This window comes from Ornithodoros turicata, chromosome 4 (genome assembly GCF_037126465.1).
Source record: "Ornithodoros turicata isolate Travis chromosome 4, ASM3712646v1, whole genome shotgun sequence".
Classification (NCBI taxonomy): domain Eukaryota; kingdom Metazoa; phylum Arthropoda; class Arachnida; order Ixodida; family Argasidae; genus Ornithodoros; species Ornithodoros turicata.
The window spans coordinates 3335201-3355169 of NC_088204.1; the positions used below are offsets into that span (position 1 = coordinate 3335201).

The 19969-nt window shown below is 43.0% G+C and overlaps 2 protein-coding genes across 5 annotated transcripts; one reads left to right on the plus strand and one right to left on the minus strand.

Annotated features, from left to right (window-relative positions):
• Positions 1-231: 231 nt before the first annotated feature.
• LOC135390711 (UDP-N-acetylhexosamine pyrophosphorylase-like) lies at positions 232-17314 on the minus strand. Of its 4 annotated transcripts, none has more exons than XM_064620537.1 (13): positions 17078-17314; positions 14958-15147; positions 9669-9791; positions 9418-9581; positions 7674-7878; positions 7409-7568; positions 6390-6578; positions 6133-6326; positions 5020-5154; positions 4279-4464; positions 3516-3566; positions 1985-2057; positions 232-1240 (listed from the first exon to the last, which is right to left on the minus strand). In XM_064620537.1, the coding sequence occupies exons 2-13, from the start codon at positions 15002-15004 to the stop codon at positions 1139-1141; spliced, it is 1629 nt and encodes a 542-aa protein (XP_064476607.1). In that variant the 5' UTR covers positions 15005-15147; positions 17078-17314; the 3' UTR covers positions 232-1138. The 4 variants fall into 4 exon arrangements, with proteins under 4 accessions (XP_064476607.1, XP_064476608.1, XP_064476606.1 ...); XM_064620538.1 differs by lacking the exon at positions 17078-17314 and adding an exon at positions 16044-16065; XM_064620536.1 differs by lacking the exons at positions 14958-15147; positions 17078-17314 and adding an exon at positions 11338-11851.
• Positions 17315-17329: 15 nt separating this feature from the next.
• Positions 17330-19879, plus strand: LOC135390712 (cell cycle control protein 50A-like). Its single transcript, XM_064620541.1, has 8 exons — positions 17330-17428; positions 17857-17990; positions 18054-18188; positions 18255-18447; positions 18640-18771; positions 18852-19058; positions 19136-19301; positions 19371-19879. Exons 1-8 carry the CDS (start codon positions 17392-17394, stop codon positions 19411-19413), a joined length of 1047 nt encoding a protein of 348 aa, XP_064476611.1. The 5' UTR covers positions 17330-17391; the 3' UTR covers positions 19414-19879.
• The last annotated feature ends 90 nt before the right edge of the window (positions 19880-19969 follow it).

Below are 19969 nucleotides of genomic sequence, written 5' to 3' on the forward strand. Positions count from 1 at the left end.
ACGGAAGTTGCATCACTTCCATCGTGAACGTGAGCATGCGCACAATCGCAGAATACAAAGAAGCCTGTTTTAGTTTCGGTTTCGGACTCTGTTATTTAGTGGACCTACAGCGTTCGCTTTCAATGCTGTCTAAATTACATCCCCAAATATGGCATTTCGGTCTCGGACTTCTTTTTACTTCTAGTTAAGCACTTACCTGGATCTTTTATATATGGATATATTGTCATGCTGTTTAAATAAAAATAAAAATTTATTTTTGACGACATCCAGACATCTTCAAACAGATCTTCAGATCGAGCGCTAAAATACACATCTATCAGACTTCTCCTTCATGTATATTTCCACGATTAAGCACTTTGAACATGCGAACACATGGAACGCAACAGAATATATTGTACAGTGTGGCAGGACTTCTTGACACAAAATAATCTCTGCAGACCTGGTCAAATCTTAGACATGCAATAATACTGCAACAGCTGAAAGTGAAGCGAGACACACTGTTTTCGAGGCATCGATTCAGTGTAAAAAAAAAATTGCAAGAGAGCGAGAGATCAATACTAGAAAGATAAGGAATGTACTAAGTGTGCCCAACAGCCCAGCATGACAAAAGAGAAAGGAGGATATCAACTGGCATATCTAAAGAGAATTGTGAGACAAAGATGTAAGAAACAGAAAATGCAGCTGTACAAAACCAAGTTTACACCCTTCCCGCAATGAATTATTAGCAACACGCCACGACGCTACGACTCACCACAGTTCCACAGGACCTTGCACAAGCTGAAGCTAACCTCTTACGTCACCAATCGGTGCTGCACCATGCTGCCCCTTTCCGGCGCGTTGCGTCAGGAAATCCACACGTACGGTAGCATCAACTGACTGAACACTTGCGCAATATTTTCAGCGATACACTACCTCACTGAAACATACGCGAAACGCAGCCAATCGGCTGTTCCGTAATTTGCGGCATGATCCACGTCCGAAAAATGTCCAAACGAAGTCCAAAAAACGTCCAGCCGAAGACCAATTATACATGAATACCAGACGTAGCGTAGAGTGCCGTGCAATGGCCAGGGCAGGTGCTTTCGTATGCCGCACGGCCTCAAAAACTTTATGGACAGACATTGTAGAAAAAGCTGCGCTAGTCTTTGCGAATTCCGTTCTGGAAGATAGATTCTTCATCGGCACTCTTGAGATGCAGAGGTGGTGTGAATTTCTTGCCCTTGACGTAGTCTTCTAGTCCCTGAAAATCAAACATTTTCCCGCTTTACATTTGTACGCAAGCAACACGTGATAGACGTTGACTTTCATTTTCATAGATAAGAGTCACTAGAAATCTGTGATAAGGGAAGATGTAGTGCGCGATGGCCACCGTGGTCATGTGGCGTTGATGAATGAGGTGACAAGGCAGCATACTTGAGAAACGGGTTTTACCACGTTTTATGTACTATGCACTTTCCCCTGTGCCTCCTAGAGGTGCAGTAAAAGCCAGGGTTGTCGGAAGCCAGTGCAGCAGTCGCCCTCCCCGAGATTTGGCCCTCTCAGGATCCCGCCACCCCATCTTTTATCCGTGAGCGTTGTCCGAGACAGATTCACTTTCAGCTCTGCCGCCGCAGAATGAAAACGAACACCGGTATAAAAAGTACGACATATTCACCCAAACGGGTGCTATACTACCCAGACACCCTGTATGATACCGTATGTGCAGACCTGCTGCACGAAGAGTAGAGACACCTGTGCTTTAGAGGAGCTGGCAATGATTTTTGTCCGTTATACCATGTGTACCGCTTGATGCGCACAGACGTAAAACTTGTGAGAACACTGCAAGTTATCACACTGAATCACAATCAGCGAATTTGCAATGAAATTGGGTCGCAATGCATCAAGGGCTTCTGACTATGTCTCCCTCCCTCCTTGTACTGAAGGACTTCTGACACCCCTGTTGTGAAACGTCCCTATCTAGCACACGTAAAACTGAAGCACGTACCTCGCCATCGTATGAAAGGAGCGGTGAGATCTCGCAGACGATCGGGTTTTCGTACTTCAGGTGCTCCTTCTGACTGTGCCATGAAAGAAACCAAAACCAGGTCAGAAAAGGCACAGTTGAAGCAACTCAGGAGAGAGACTTGAGACTGCAGAGACTACAGGTTTTCCCACTCATTTTAACCCATTGGTCACTCAGAAAGCGCTACCCAATTTAATCCAAGCAACACGTGTACATGTATTCTGTATGCATTTCGTCATGAAAATTGTCATGACTCATATTTACATGATTACGTATGAGTATGTATCATGAGTTTGTGACTACAGATCCAACAACCCCTGGTTTTTGCAGTGTCATGAGATGTTTATGAGTGCATTTCATCATTATGACATTTAATGACTATCTTCATGATATGTGTAATGAATTCATTTTATGGGACTACCGCTGCTTCAAACAGTGTCATATGGTGCTTTGGACATTGTGACATTCCATTTACTATTTTTATGAAATGGGCCATGACTCAACTTTATGCAACTACTGTAGCTACATACAGTGTCATTAAGTGTTTTATGACTATCTACTAATATCATAATGACCGTCGGCAGTCATAAAACAGTGCATGGAACTGCGTGAAGCAGCGGCATAAAGTCAAGCCATGACCCGTATCATGAAAACAGTAATGGAATGTCAAGATGAGCATCGATAGTCGTAAAACTCTGGATGACGCTGTTTAAAACACCAGTAGTCCTACAAAATCGATTCATGGCACCTATCATGAAAATAATCACGAAATGTCATAACGACAAGCAGTACTCATAGATCATCGCTTGGCACTCTTTGAAGCAGCTATTGTCGTGGAAAGTTGAGCTATTACCAGTACCTAGGAAATAGTAATCAAATGTTATAACGACAAGCAGTAGTCATGAATATACTTGTGTAGAATATTGCAGATACCAATTTAGTCATCGAATTTAGAGTCCTGCTAAGAATGCTAAAAATTTTAATGCAAACTCCAGTTTGAGACACTGCATTATGAATAGAGCCTGAAGTTTTAGGGAAATATTTTTTTCTAAATTCGGGGGGTAAAAATCGGGTAAATAAACGTGTGCACTAAATTCATGCGAATTCGGGTGAAAAAACTTCCAGTATGCTAAATTCGGGGTGAAATCGGGCTCAGTTACTCAACTAACTGTAGTGGTTTGGTACAAATGGTGATTAATTTTTGTAATGGTGATTAATGATTTGTTAAAAGTGATGTAACTGAATTTTTCTGCCAAACAAGTAAATTAATGCATTCCTACAGACATCCCAGTGAGGGCAATTTGCCGAGTAAAAATCGGGTTTCACCCTAAACAGGCAGCCTTCAATTCGGGGTGCAAATTCGGGGAAGAATCGGGTAAAACCCTAAAACTCCAGGCTCTAATTATGAATATACTGTTACTCGGATTAACTTGGTTGACCACGGGACTAAATCGGGTAGCGCTTCATTAAAATGAGCGGGAAAACCTGTAGATAGACTACTAGCATGCAGTACCTGTTGTGGTCTCCATGCCCGTTGTGGGCGCCGTTCTGAGACTGTGCAGAGCTGCGGCAAGAACAAAACGAGAACGTCGTGCAAAAGCAATACACATGCAAAAGCGTTCAGGACACCTTTTTGTCGAGCATTTCTTCTAAAGATAAGCGTCATGCACTGTTGCTTGCAGCATTTGAAATTGTACTGTCAAGTCTAGCTAATCTAGTAATGTGTAACACATGGTAGTAGAACTAAAACACAGACATGCAAAATCTTCTGAACAAGAAAAGAAAAGAACACAACGAGCTTCGTGCACAATACACATGCGACGACGATACAATAAATCATGCCTTTAGGTCTTGCAAGGATTCAGGCAGAAACACAGATGTTTTGCTATGGTGGGTGATTTGTATTATTGCGATTAATTTCAACTAAAATTAATTACGTAAAATTGAACTGATATGTTTTCATTGAATTCAGCTGTGTGTGGTGTTTGTAATTGAACAGCAAGTCCATTCAATGCAGTTTTCTTGCAAATTATTGCAATTATTTGTAATTCAGATACTTTGGTAATTTATTTAGATATTGCAAATAGCACATGACTCCCCCTTTCCGTACAAAGCTCCATGGCATAGTAATGCTTGAAGTCGAACAACAATAAATCTGTCATGAACAACTACGTTCACCCTGACACTGATGCCGACTTGAGTGACATGATACAGTGCAATCACCAAATTCAATTATTCGAGAATAATTATTTGTGATAAAATTGTCAAATTCTCACCTGGGAATGAGAGAAATTGGAGTGTCATCTTCGTCGACAAATTTTCCGCCAGCCCCGAGGACGTATCGCTGATGCAAGTTGTAGAGCGAGTGGCGCGCCGTTGTCGGAGTGTCCTTCTCAGCACCTTCCGCGTTCTTCAGCGGCGAGAATTCGTCCTCTCTCAAAACTTCCCACACAAAGAAGTTGCTGCGCAAATGACACAGAAATGATGCAGGAACCTTTTCTGGGTATCAATAAATGCGAGAAAACTTGATCAACATTAAATTTATAATTAATTTATAAATAATAATAGTAATACATAGATATGTATAAATAAAAAATACTTGAACATCTTAATGCAAACCTACGATTGTTTACCTAAATATAGCCACTACGAAGTAATAGCCCCTTAACTTGCAACGTTGTTGTAACTAATGTCCTAGTTAACCGTAATTTCTTTTCCAAAGTCTCGGTAATTTTTATTTCTACATAAAAAATAAAGGGGTACATATATATATAAATATATAATCAATCAAATAAGATTAGATGATAAGGTAGACGGTTAGGTAAAGCAGGCATAAGATAAAATTATTGGACAAAACGAGAGGCGATAAAACCAGATAAATTAAGACTATATAAAATAACTCCCGTGTCCTTCTCGTCTCGTGTTTTCGTTTTCCTCACACTCGAGGCAATGTTACCGTCGTCAATGATAAAACAAGATAAAGATAAAATCAGCTAACACACGAAACATTTACTCACTCTGCGTATTCGAAGACGTCAAAAACAAACATCTCGAGCTTAATTCCGTTTGGCTTTTCGGGGCGAACGGTCTCGCCACCGTCATTCACGTGAGGTACCTTCTTCTTTGCAATGTGGTACTTCAGGCTTTTACCGCTGCACAACAAGCGAATACCAGTGATTAGACAAATGACTGACGATGATGACTTTGATGACTTAGATGAATGACCGACTTTGAATTATATATAATTCAAATTGTTTTCCTACGTAGTAACGTTCCGTGCTTGTGCTGAAAACACACTTCAGTAGGTGAAATATTAGATGATCCAACCCTAGTCTATCACAGTGAGCGATTCAGTTACAGTCAACCCTCGATTTATGAACACCCTCGGTTCCCCGAAAAATCGTTCATAAATCGAGGGATTCATAAATCGAAAATTCCGTTAAGTGAGTACTATCGAGCAAATGGAACAGTATTTCCGAATTGGTATTGTGTTTATAATGCAATATATTGTGTACTTTTGCTTTCGACCATGCCTTCTGCTGTATCAGTCTCACAAAGCACAGATGTTAGCGCATTCACACTCTGTTTATTATGCAATACTAAATAGTTTAATTTTGCTTTGGACCATGCCCTCCGCTGTGTCAATCTTGGAAAGAGGAGATGTCAGCACATTCGCACTTAACGGGTCTCGGATTTCCTCTGGGGCTTTTAACCTACGTTTATTAATCTCCGGGTGACAGCGGACACCTTATTCATGAATTGAGGTCAGGAACACTTCTGCAAAAACCCGTTTGTTGTTCGAGGGGTTAAGAACCGAGGGTGCAATACCTGGAAAAAGTTTCGTCTGTTTCGGCGTCATTCATAAGACCATAGAATAATCCCTTTGAAGGTTTCTGTTGACCTCGGAACGATCCGTTCATAAATTGAGGGCAAAAACGCTGGGCAACTCCTAGTTGGTTCCCAGAAATTCCATTCATTATTCGAATATCGAAGTTCATAAAACGAGGGGAAAACGCATGTAAAAAGTTTGGTTCCTCGTGCTAGTGTTCATAAAACGAGGGAATTCATAAATCGGAGGTTCATAAATCGAAGGTTGACTGTATTCATTATTGCAAACATAGACAACTCACACACAAACACTTTTCAAGAAATCCAACGTGAAAAAGTGGTTGCAGATGGAGCCAGCGTTGAACGTGAGCCGCCCGTCCGGATTCCTCTTCTGAGCAGTCCGCAGGGAGACTTCGCTGTACTCCACCACTTGGTAATGTCCCTTCACGTTGCAGACCACTCCTACGGCCTCCGTAGGAAACGCCTTCTCCACCACCTGCACGAAAAAAAATTGCGTTAAATTCGAACCAATCCAAAAAGGTTTTTCAAAATACGGTACCTTTGCCGCACAGTCGGCTCCTTGGGTGATGCAGTAGCCCATGAACGTCGGGTCCGCCATCTTCACTAGGATGTTGTCGACGCCGTAGACGTGGATGTAGCGGACGCCACGTCGTTCCATGTCGGCGAGGATTCCTTTGCTTTGAAGAACGCTGTACAGGCCACCGTTACCGTCTGGTGACAGCGATACCTTCGCAAATGGAATTCCGTCGATGAAACGTCTTATCTGTTTATATTTAAATAAATTTCCGCACGCAGCAAAAACAGGTCTTGTTCTCCCGGAAAGTTTTACGTCGTGTTTCTATGGCGATTGTCATAGCGGGAAAAAAAAAAAAAACTATAAATGTTTCACGTTCAACACGAAGGAGACTATAATTTCTGGTATCTCAACACGTAAATTAACTGTGATGGTAATGAAGAGCAGCTACGCTAATGTTTTTGCATAAAAAGGGTAAACCTTTTGTGCGAAGGTGGTCGCATTCGCTAAGTGGGGCATTTTCATCATTGTGATAAATTAAATGAGGATGCACGGAGTCTATTGGCAAATTTATTGGATCTGCTGTCCAACTTCGTGTGTATCAATGAGATAACATCATCCCATCCGTGCGATACTGTGCACCGTGTGCACCTTTACATAACCGCCGCAAACCCAAACAAATGCGATGTTAATTTGCGATTAATTAAAATGCAATGTTAATTTTAAAAAAACTCAAACAAATGCGATGATAACCACAGCTGATGGCAAGGCGGACACCCCCGCAGCACAAGTGGGACAGTCGAAACACTCTTTCCCTTTATGTCTCCTAAGCGCCGCTAGGGCGGCTCACTTTCCAGCTCCGCCGCCCGATACGGCGTTCAAGTTAACTCTGCTTCTAGCTGTACATCTATGTTGCTCCCTCGTAGCTTTTTTTTCAATAAAAATTTTGAAAAGGATGAAAAAAAAATATGCCATGCACAATACGTAGACATCATTTGTTGACATCTTATCATCAATCATATTCTGCTTTATTAGTCACTTACTTGGTGCGTATTCTCAAGGATAACCTTGCCATCGAAAGTGAAAGCGGGCATCATGTTTTGTTCAAAGACTACGAGACTGTCTTCTTGCAGGCCGAAGAAGTCGTGCTTTGCAAAGAACTCTAGGGTTGGCTCCCTGGTGTGTTCGCTTGTCATGATGTACCTGCACCGTAAATGTTACAAACTTTATATTCGCAATCACGAATATTGCACCAATATATTGCACGAATATTGCCCCAATATTGCAGGCCATCGGAGGTAAACGTACCACGGAATGGAGCCCCTCTTTCCGGTGAGGTCTTCAGCCAGCTGCTCCAGGCGCAAGATCCTTTCACCCTGAAGCTGGTACAGGGTCTTGTGAGAGGGCAAACCGACGTCGTACATTCCTTTGGGGTAGGGTACACCCAGACGGGTACCCTGGCCCCCGGCAAGGAGAAGGGCTGCGACTCTCCCTTCCGCGATGTGTTGCAGACCTGCATGGAAACATAGACCGGCTAACTGCTTGCTACTAAAGACCAGTTTTCCAACCAAAAACTAAATAACTCAATATTGTGCGTATACAGTCAACTAAGTTCACCTCGACTTGTTTGCCTATCATGTATATAAGCTGCAGGACAATTGTTTTAGCACCCGTAGCAACACTTTCGACATGTAAGCTGCACCCTGTGATAAACCGCTCTTTGTATGCCAGGGAAAAACAATGCTTGAGAATTAACTACATATTCACGCAAACTACCAGGTGACGAGAAGTAATTCACATGAGAAGTAATTCACACCACAGGGTCATAATTATCGCAGAAATTGAATTTAAAGCACGCCGGGAACCTCGCGCTAACGCTAGGAGGATCACGCTCGCTGATTGGTCCGGAGAAATGTTGTCTGCTACTCCGCTGTCGCCTGCTACTCCGCTGTTCGGGGTTCTGAGAAAGCATTGCTCCTGGCTCAGTCATGATTCTGCTACTCCTTCTATCTCCAATTTTCCGGGAGAACTGACAAAACTGGTTTACGGCCGCAAAGGGACAAGGCGCTGACCCCCGCTGACCGGCGAACCAGAACTAGTTCTCCTTGTAACATGATTGGTGACGCTGAATCATACTTTCCCCTCCTCGTAGTACCCGGAGTGGCGAGAGAGAAGGGTGAACGCACGGAGCCATGTTTATGCGAGTTTTTTTTTTTTTTTTTCTTCTGGGGAATAAGTTCCACGCATCAAAACCTTTCGCGCTATTCGGCACTTTCATCAGACATCTTAATCTGATTTTTTTTTTTTTTATGGCCCTCCGTACTCCTCTAACCGTGTAAACTCTTTTTCAGTAGCCATTCACATGTTTCTGGGTATGCAGTACACTCATCAGGCCTGACATCACCCTGTGTAAAAAAAAAACAAAGTTCTGAGCCATAGAACGGAGGGAAGGCTGGAATGTATTCCGTGGCGGGCCTCATCATCCCACTGACCTTGCTCACAACAACCACCTTTTATTTTAATGATGATGATGAGTGGGTGATCCACTTATCCAGTTATGGCTTTCGCGTACTACGGTAATTTACTTTTGCCCCAGTTAAGGGGGAATCGCTTCTGCGCAAGACGATAGAGAACGCTTGTTCGTGCGGCGTTCTGAAACGGCGTAAAATATCGTCAAAACAGAACTACTGGCGTGTTCTCATTGCTTTGCCCTTGTCAATGACACGTTTTGTAGAATTCCAAGACTATCCGTTGAACTGTATTGAGCCCGAATTCGCAAATATTTTAGCGCGCGACACTCTATCGAGATAGCAGCACATGTTCGAGACGCGATCGAGATTTAATTTATTAAAAATCAGCAGCTACACGTTGTCCTCTAAAAAATATGTCATTTACTAGAGAAAGGCTAAGAGAGTATGCCAGTACCAATCTTATGACGATAGCATTCACGTGTCTTGTGCGAACGAAGATCACCCATAGATTTCTGAAGAAGTGATTCCCCCTTGAGCACAATTCCCACTCAACCATACGTTTTGTTCTTCTTGCCACCGACCTTCTGCTCTGTAGGCTTCCAACTTCTCCGGCGAACACCGCGACACGGATCCGTGTCGCTCCGGGGGAATGGGCTCCAGTATCTCGTCCAACTTCTCTGAGTCGCACGACGCAGTGTTTGTGGCCTCTTGGAAAACCCTCGTGGCATGTTCAAAGTCGATGTATCTGCAATACGATCCGAGTTTTCCATATCCCAAATCAAAACCAAGACCGAGCTGATGAGAAAGTTAAAGCATTACGCCTTATACAAACCTGAGGTCTGTCATAAGTTTACATCTCTCTTCTTCGTTCAGCTGGGGCCAAAACTTGAGCAGGTGCGACTGGCCAGTCTGCTCAAGGACTTGTCGCATCTCGTCCAGGTCTGCATTAGTATACCTGAGTGAAAGAGGAACGTTTATTTATTTAAATTATTTATTTAATTATTAATTTATCAATATTATTTATTTATTATTTATTTATATTAATATTTAATTAATTTTAATATTAATTAATTGTTAATATATATTTAATTTATTAATTTATTTAATTAAAATTTACTGAGTCCCCTTATTGCTTACCTACTTATAATTTATGTTATTTATTACGTAAAATTATAGGTTATTTATCATTTATCGCTGGTTAAACTGATTTTATTGAAAAACCTGCAGGATAGTTCGGCTGTGATCGTTCACTCCCTTCATGACTCGCAGCTATGTGCCGACACATTGTGAAGTGGGAAACAAAGTACTGCAGTGTACCTGATATCTCTGTTAGGTTTGCAGTAATGTTATCTAGAATGCACTTTGCCTGCTGATGATTTAAAAAAATGCTGTGTACATATGCCGCCTTCAACACTTTTGCTGAATTAAGACAGAACAGAAATGCACCTGTAAAATAACAATGATATACAACATGATACCACATTAAAAATAAGGTCTCCCTTTCTCAGATTTAACCCGATGGCTCGTGACTATTTCTTCCCGAATCAGTTTGGGACCAGTGCGGGTTAAACCAGATTCCTCCCCAAATTTGCACCCAGTACCACGTGCACAATTTTGTAGTGATTTGTACGCACATATCTGATGTAAATATTGTTTGAGTGCCACAATAAAGTGTGCAAAGCACACCTGATGTTACAACATATGGTGCTCACGGCATATACATGTTTGACCTTGAACTGCGGGCAGCCTCCAGCACGGAGAACGGAAAAAAATAACACCCGAATGTACCAATAACACCAGATTTCACCCCAAATCACAGGTTCAAAAATAGCCAAGCGATTCTTCCCTCCCGAACCTGGTAAAGGCATTTAACCCCAGAAAATCAGACCCTAATTATAAGTTATAATACGCTACATGTCTTGATGACATGATTTGACACTTGAAGGTCTACGGCCTCTATATTCAATAACTCTGTCACTAAACCTTCATCAACAGTCAGGTGAATACCAGGAGAGACAGACCATCTGGAGTGCTTGCCCTAGATATGCCCAACACAAGTGCAACAGCAGCACTCTTGCACAGCAAAAGGTTATGCCCTAGTGCTTAGTGGGTCTTTTCGGTGGCACACAGCTCTGGATGTGCTGCACATCCAACAGGTCAGGTCGCTCAATTTTGTGAGAGAGAATTTTTCAGAGCAGATATCATTTGCCAACCACATCTTGCATGCACAGTGGACAAAATCCATGTTTTTGTCATGCTAGCTACATGGCTCATGGTCTATGCGTGCCCACAGCTCAATCCACCGGGATCTGTTCTGCAAAGATGTGCATTTTGTCCGTCGCCACAGACTTCACATGGAGCTGAAGAGACGTAAAAGGAGACAGGAGCTTCGCGCCTTTCCAAACTTGTTTACTAGTATACGTGCTACAGCAAATTGCACAACGAGCAGAAATTCCCCGCATAACATTGCCACCAAACAACGTAAACAACTTTCAACTCACGGCTTCGGCTGTCTGGGGTCATCCTCAATCGAAAGCGGGGCGATTTTCTCGAACTTGCGGCTCCGTACGACGTACAAGCTCATGTTTTTCACGCGCGTGTGACACGTAAACACTTGGAAATGCCGAACACTATACTCTACCGGGATAAACAATAGAAAAAAACTCGACACGTCTGCTCCGCGTGATTCAGTGACCAGTGCTACCCGAGCTTGCAGATGCTCTCATTTAAAATTATCTGCTCCGGGTTATCTTTACAGCACGTAGAGCTGACGCTGCTCCTGTCTTATCAAGCATAGCTTGTCTGACAGTTCCGTGGTGACTTCTGTTCGCGGACGAACCAAACCAGTGTGTTTTGCGGTCTCTTTGTGCGTTACTTGTCGACGGGCGTTACGACGGGTCTTCTGCGTTCTACTTATTCCTGCTTCATGTAGCGGAGGAATATGACACGACAGCAGAGAACAAGGCAGGTGCAACTAGAGGCAAACCAACGCCTCCCTTCGAAACCAAAACAAACGTGATGTTGATAACAGTGGTGCCGCTCGTTTTGGTGATTGTTCTGGTTTCGCTTTCAAACACCAGCCCGGTTATTGTCTTGGCAATGTAAGAGAAAAGTGAAGGTCAATATAAAAAGAGGTGTTGGTTTGTTTTCTTCTTCTTCTTCTGCACCCTGATATTTCTCGTTTTGACTTCGCATTTGATTTGAAAAATGTTTCCTAACATATTCACCGCTGACACCACACATGATAATATATCCTTCGTGCGCAATATCTAACGGGTATAAAGCACAGCGCAAATATTGAGACTTATACCTAAAATTTCGTTCATTCTCCTAACGGAGCCACATATACCTCATCATGGCACGCGACATTTTATACAGGGTGTTTCACGTAAAATGAGTCCAAGCTTTTTGTTTGTTTTAATAGGGCTTATCGCGCACCAAAAAGATTGACTGCATAGTGTCACCAGTGGGTGTGAGTACACTCCAACTATTTTTTTTTGTTTTGCAATTGATTAACTAAGTGAAATTAATTAAGTCATTATAAATTATAAGGATTAGAGCCGAAATTCCAATAAGAAAGTGTCAACATCTGGCCAAAATGTCAATGGGAACTGTGACTAGTCTTCGTTCGATAACAGGATGCTCGAGAGAGCGGTTTTTCTGTTTTACTTTATTTCAGATTTTTTATTATTTATTATTTTTATTTTTTCAGACCCGTAAGTTAGGCTTTGGAGCCGAAAAAAGAAAAAAAGAAGGATCCGTCAGAGGTACAAAGTTGCAATCAACGGGTTTCTCGTCGTTGTATCGCCCGGTACAACTTTCTCATTGGCATTTTGTCTCTAATCCTTATAATTTATAATGACTTAATTAATTTCGCTTAATTAATTAATTTATTGAAAACAAAAATAGTTGGAGTATACTCACACCACTGGTAACACTATGCCATTTTCGATATATATATATATAGCTGAAATGAAAATTGAAACACAGACTACGAAGGTACGGGAAGTAAGAAAAAAGGGATAATTTATTTACATTTAAGATACTTGGAATGCTAAAAGGGTTGTCGACGTTTCGACAGTGGCACTGTCTTCGTCAGGACTAAAAAACAGGACTAAACAGAGACTAAAAAAGACAGGACTAAAAAAGGACAGGTTTTTTTAGTCCTGACGAAGACAGTGCCACTGTCGAAACGTCGACAACCCTTTTAGCATTCCAAGTATCTTAAATGTAAATAAATTATCCCTTTTTTCTTACTTCCCGTACCTTCGTAGTCTGTGTTTCAATTTTCATTTCAGCTACATATATTCGCGGTCGTCCGAACCCCATTCACCAAGTATATATATATATATATATATATATTTAAACTTTGGCTCATTTTCGTGAAACACCCTGTAGTGTGAGAAGCATGGTGAGATGCATGCGGAAGGAAATTTTTTTTCTTTTTTCATTCCTTCGTTTTCCGTTCGCACAAACGCTCTTTGACAGGTCCGACGGCAAACGCTTTGACCTTACAGACCTCGTCGCGCTTTGGAGGGTTATGCTCCAGTGATCCCGGTATCAAGACACGCAGAAGTCGTGTCCGGTGAAACCAGTGTTGTGAGTTATATAGGACACGAAACGCTTACGAGAACACCCTGCTGACAGCTTACGGAACCGGCATGACTGCGTTGTTAGAGCTCAAAATCCTTCATTCAAGGTGGACCAGTTATTCAACCGGAAAGAGATAAGCCTGAGAATTTTTTTATTTTTATTTTTTCGTCAAGGCACTTTGCTAGAGAAATACGAGTAAGTCTTTTTCCTAAATTACCTCGACAACAGCTCGACCTCGCTTCAATGTCTGCGTTAATTAACTACACAGTTATTACTTCCGGTAGCGCGGTTCTTGCGCGTTTATGATTTAGATCTGGATCCTGTAGATCTGATCTGTATATTAGCGCGACTACGATAATGTAGTCATTTCTTTGTGAAAAAGCGTAGCATTTGAGCTTATTGACAAACGGTATTTTAAAGTGCCCCGCATCGCTTTACTTTCGTAATGACCTATAACTGTCCCAATTAGATTGTAAGTTACGTAATACATTTCCCGTAGCGAACGGGGTTATCCAACCACCAATTCGATATCGAGGCAGGCGACCCAGTGTCGATGTAAATTTCAACCCAAATGCCATCGTCTGCTCCAACAATGACAGAATCGTCGATACAATTTCGAGTAGAACTTCCGTTAAGATTTTAAATTACTTCTTAGGCTTACCTTTGGTTGGATGACGACATGGTTGTTAGTATCCAATTTCCGTCACAAAATTGCAGTTTCGCTCAAAGCAGACGACACGCTTTTTCGATACGAATCGAAGCAGACGTATGTACCCCTTACTGAAACGGTACACGTGTGCAAGCAACACTGTGAACGGTTTTCGTGCTTTCTGCTTATGATGACACACGAAGTTTCGCTTTTGAAATGCACTTTTTGCGCGGGGAAGTGTCACGCGAAAGAGCCAGCAGTCGCGAAAGCGAGAAAGCCAGCCGGCGAAAGCGAAGTGCCTAAAAACTCACGAAACCGCTTGGCGGGAGGAAGGAGGGGAAAACGGGAGGGAGAAATCATTGGGAGAGGTGGTACGTAAGAGAGGGGGGAGGTAAGAGAATATACAGCTTGAGTGACCGACTTTGCTTGATCTGACGTGGAAGGGAATACGAAAGTGAAGGTGTGTTTCTAAGAGGAGGAGGGAATTGGGAAAGGGAAACAATTCTTTCTGTTTTCTTCACCGATAACGGTCGCTGGATCTCAATCGGATTGGTGTTACTTCCGTTTCTGCTTTGTTTCTTTTCGCAGACGACATTCGGGTCTAGACAATTTTGCAGAAAACAATCGCGACCTGTTCAAGAAGGCGCGCCTCTAATGTGCCAAATACTGTAGCTCCAAACATAGATAGCGTGCACGTTCCACGTACCTACCTCAGATCGTTCAACTGCCCAGCCGTGGCAGAAACAAATACATAAATCGCAAGCTAGAGCGTCAAGGCAAGGTCAAAATTCAGATCACGTCTGCAACCCACTGCTGTGCATGCCCGTCTGCAAGGACACCTAGTGATTGCTGCTGTGACCACTCCGTCTGCATACTTACCTTTTTATGCCGTCGCTATGACGATGATGTAACGCTTGAACAGGCATCTTGTGCGCAGACGTCCCACAGAAAAGTCAGCATTCGACGCGCACACGTAAGCAGACGACAGCAGTTTGAGGCGCGCGCTCGATGCACCACGACTTCAGGACGTGGCAGTTGTTGGAACCATCTTCACCTTTCTATTTCGCACCTGCAGTAGATACGGCGATTCGCCGTGGATTACTACATCGTTATTGACTCTAGAACCAAATAACTGCTACACGCTGCTCAATATATCAACATCATAATTCATCAGACAATACGTCTGCATCGATAGACTCATTCCTTGTGTTTAGTAGAATACAAAGCCGGATCTCTGCTCACTTTGTGTGTGGAATACTTCCACAAACTTTCCTAAAGCTGCAAACACATAGTTTCACGTATGTACGTACGTTCTAAAAAACAAGCAAACAAGGCCTTTCACTTTTGTGTTCCTCCCCCGCACACTTAGCGAGTCATTCAATAGAGCAAAAACCAGCACGGCACGAAAAGGCCACAAAAACTTGTAGCAGGCAAAACGAGGCCACAGAGGGCGGGATCCGGGGATGGTCGACCTCCCTCACCTCTGTTGCTTATTCATTTAATTCCTACACGCAGATGAAAGCCGACAAAAATTTACTGAACCGGTTCGGACGTCCGCATAAATATAAAAGTTGCAGACGACAACTCGTTCGCCGTGAAGATCTCCGAACACATAAAATCAACGGTTTCGAATGGGAGGTTTTGGAAAAAGCGAACTGTAGTTCATTTTCATTGGCAATATCATATGCTAGGATATCCAAATGTCGCCGACACTCTCAGAAGCAAGGTCTGCTTGCGTCGGATGAACACAATAACGCGTTATAAAATGTCGTCTGCTTCAAGTATCTTCTGCTTCAGATTGGCAAGAGGAAAGCGGAACTGCAAAAAAATATAAAAGAAAACAAAATAAAGCGAACAGAAAATTTGATTGGTCGTCATGATCCCAAACTTCGTACATTCATTCTTCCGAAAGCGTCGTGGTACTTATAAACCGAAATATAATTTTTAAAAAATAATGCTACGTACCATCAAATCCTAGCTACCGCCTAAATCGCTTACACCTGACCTAGCCTTTCAACCGTTTTCCAGGAACATGCCAGCACACCGTAAGTACCTCTTCAAGCGTGACAGCATAATCACCCCTGGTCCTAGTGCCCTTTATATGCATGTGTACCATTTGCTCTAGTGGATTACGGCTTGATTTACAGCCGGATATGCATGTCTCATCTCGTTATCTAGATCCTAGTTCGTTCGCCAAGCAAACCATCACGTAAATCCACAGAAGAAGAAAAAAGAGGAATGTAACGCGAACAATACACAAAGGAGCAGTAAGATACAAGTATCACAAGTACTTTCGTTCGCTAAAACTAATAAAGTGGAGATTTATTACGACAACTTCCACGTTGTTAACATCAACCAACGAAAACACATGTTCCCTCCTTAATGTTATGAGTTATTTGGTCACGGCATCTGTATCAGAACCATACTATACTCACTCGAGTTCATTTTCCCGACAAATAATTTATAATAGGTATAAAAGCACTGCTGCGCTAGCAGACGAAAATAACTGAAGTCAAGGTCAGTCACCTGTCGTCTGCGGCTGCTACAGCGACTGTCGTCTGCTAGCATTTCGCAACGTCAGGAACGCAACTTCATTTCGCGGCAAAAAAATTCGTTTTAGTTTCATTGAGCTTGCATATACTTTTAAAAATCCCCCTTTGTTTTATGATTCATCATCAGGAATGTTTGCGATCGGTTTTGTTTTATTTTTTTGGAAGCCTTCAAAAAGGCTGCTCTAGGCTTACATTGTAAATTGCAGAATGCACGCATAAGAACTCTAGAAGTTCGCCGATTTTATTCGCAGAAGTCTGAAAAGATACTTTAATTTCTATACATAATGTAAGCAGCACGGGCGCATATCTCTCCCAGGGTTACAGGCGGCCGGTAGATATAGTGGAACGGCACTATTGCGTATGATCTCAGTCTCACGTACTCTGCGTTGGATATAACGGTCCTTAAAATAACTCTATAAATATGTAGCAGACAGCACAGTATCCTACCTTTACAGTTGGAGGGTCAAATAGGAAGCTTTCCTCATGCCGCTTGACGGGTCACTTATCTGCCCTCACACTACCATTTTCTTTGACAGAAGCAAGAAACATTTGACGCACTACGCTACAGTACATCCTATTCCGCACCCCATCTACAAAAATCGCCTGAGACTGTCTGGATATGTAAAAAAAATTGCCGGCAGAAGAGACCGCAAAATCGGCCGCTACGCCTACCTCTCGCGTAGCATAGCGGAAGTTGAAAGACGTTGCTATGTCATGTGATCTGGCAATCGTTACATCACATCCGTTCGACTGAACGCAAAATGTCGAATCCGGAACGGAAGAGTAAAAAACCTTCGAGTGAGTTGTTTATTTCTTTCGTACGCTGTAGTAGTTTCTTACAGAAATAATTGAAACATCGGTTGGTTAAAAAGTTTTTGCTGGTTGCGTAGTCGATGCCTCGTAGTCGAGAAATGTCGGTGAATAATTATAGCTTTGAGTCAAAACTGACATCAAAGAAAAGGGATTGTTTATTTTGCGTGCTGTGAAGATGATAGTAATTGCTAATACTTCGAATGCAGACGTCTCATTTTTCATAAACTATCGTCTGCATCGAACGTTCCGAGCCACGATATTTTCTTGCTAAAACTAGGCCTACGCCGCCCAATAATTTTGTTACACTTCCGATGCATATGTTTCTGCCGTGTTTTCTTCCCAGGAGGAGCACTAATTTCCTTGCTATCCTATATAGTAAATCCTATATAGTGTCCTACGATTGTACTGTGCAGGCAGTGCCTTCAAACAGCAGAGGCTTTCAGCATGGCAGCCCATCCTAACTGCTGGAACTGTCCTACCGACGTTCTTCGTAATCGGTTTAGCATTTATTCCCATTGGTATTGGCCTTCTGGTGTCATCCAATGAGGTAACGTTGACGTTGTGACGCATTCAGACCTGTCCAATTAGAGTTCTGGAACCTATTTCGCAGGTTCAAGAGTTCCAGTTTGATTACACCGATTGCAAGGAGAAAGGGAGAAATGTTACCTGTGCATCCATTCTTCAGAGCAACATCAGCCAGACGTGCACCTGCGTGGAAAGGATAACGCTGTCTGAAGATTTCAAGGTTGAGCCCCCTGTTTCGAACGTTGCAGAACACGTCACATAAAAGCGTGCTAACTTCTCCTTTCAGTCCGACGTCTACGTTTATTACGGGCTGACCAACTTCTACCAGAACCACCGACGTTACGTGAAGTCACGCGATGACACCCAGCTTCTCGGACGCCCGCTCGAGACCAATCTGGACTGCGAACCTTTTGCCAAGGACCCTAAGACCGGGAAAGTTATCGCTCCGTGCGGAGCGATTGCCAACAGCATATTCAACGGTACACGTTTCCCTAGCCCGTTACCAACATAAGCACGGTCTAATTGCCTTGGTAAGGTCGACAATGCCAACTTACGTCACTAAGGTTGTCGCCTTTCAGATGAGAAGAGTCTGAATACGTAAGGAACTCTGCGACGAGAGACGCATCGCTTTTGCATTCACCGTTGTTAACCGTTGTTCTAATCTTATCTAGATACCATCACGCTGAAGTACAGGCGTAAGGACGAGAACCACCACCCCAGCGACGACTATTCTTACGTCAACTTGTTGTTCGACAATATTGCTTGGCCGACGGACAGGAAGGTCAAGTTCAAGAACCCGCCAGGTATTCCAGTCGAAACCACTTTGACGAAAAAATATGTTATCGCATTGAAATGAACATATTCTGTTGTTTTTTATTTGAAGGAATGAACTTCAACGGGACTGCCAAGCCCCCGAACTGGCCGCTTCCCGCTTCCGAAGTTGGAGGTTTCCAGAACGAGTCCCTCATTGTCTGGATGCGAACGGCTGCCCTGCCCACGTTCCGCAAGCTCTACGCCCGCGTTGACCACTCGCGGGAATACTTCATCAGCTCTTTGCCCAAGGGGGACTACGACCTCGAAATTCAATATCGTATCCTTTTTCCTTTTAGAAATAAGTAGCGGATGGCGCGTAAGGTTAGTTACTTTTTTCCTGAGCTGTTCGTCCAGGCTATCCCGTGACGGCGTTCAAAGGAACAAAGCGCATCATCCTGTCCAATACGTCTTGGCTCGGAGGTCGGAACCCGTTCTTGGGCATCGCCTACATCGCGGTCGGCAGCCTCTGCCTGGCGCTGGCTTTTGTGTTTCTCATCATCCACAGCAAATTCGGCAGGAAGTGCGTTGCGCTGTAGTACTAATTAGTACTTGAACATTACTCTAATTCTCTGTGCCTTCTTTTTTTCAGCACGCACGACCTCGTCAATATCACTCAGCGAACCCCCTACTGAAGTCGGCTAGACGTCGGCTGCCGGACATTCCGCCGATCTGCCACAGGGCATCGTGGCAGCACTGTACATAAATGACGATGATGATGATGATGCGTGTGTCACGAATCGTGCAACGCCAGAGCCTGTTGTTATTATGCGCGATGATTACAACTGCCACATCGTTGTTTACTTGATTGCTTGGAACAAGTGATGCACACTTGTCACAGTGCCTGATAGAATGAGATGTAATAAATGCTAGTCATCGAAGGGCAATGGTTGCACACATGTGAAACAAAACGTTGCAACGTGCGGCAAATTTAAGGAGGATACGTGAATTGCTTCGTTTAATTTTATTGGGGAAGAAATGAGTAAGGACTTCCTGTGAGGGTCAGTGGTGGGGAAACCTGAATTTTAAATCTGTGTGTGTGTGTTAATTTTGGCTGCCACTTGTAGATGTTGATATTATTAAAAATGAAGTGATAGCGTCGATAGAAAGTCTTTGGAACAATTTTCTTGCACACTGACATCAGCGACAGCTCATACCCTGTCACACGGGAAATTGATTAATGGAAATTGA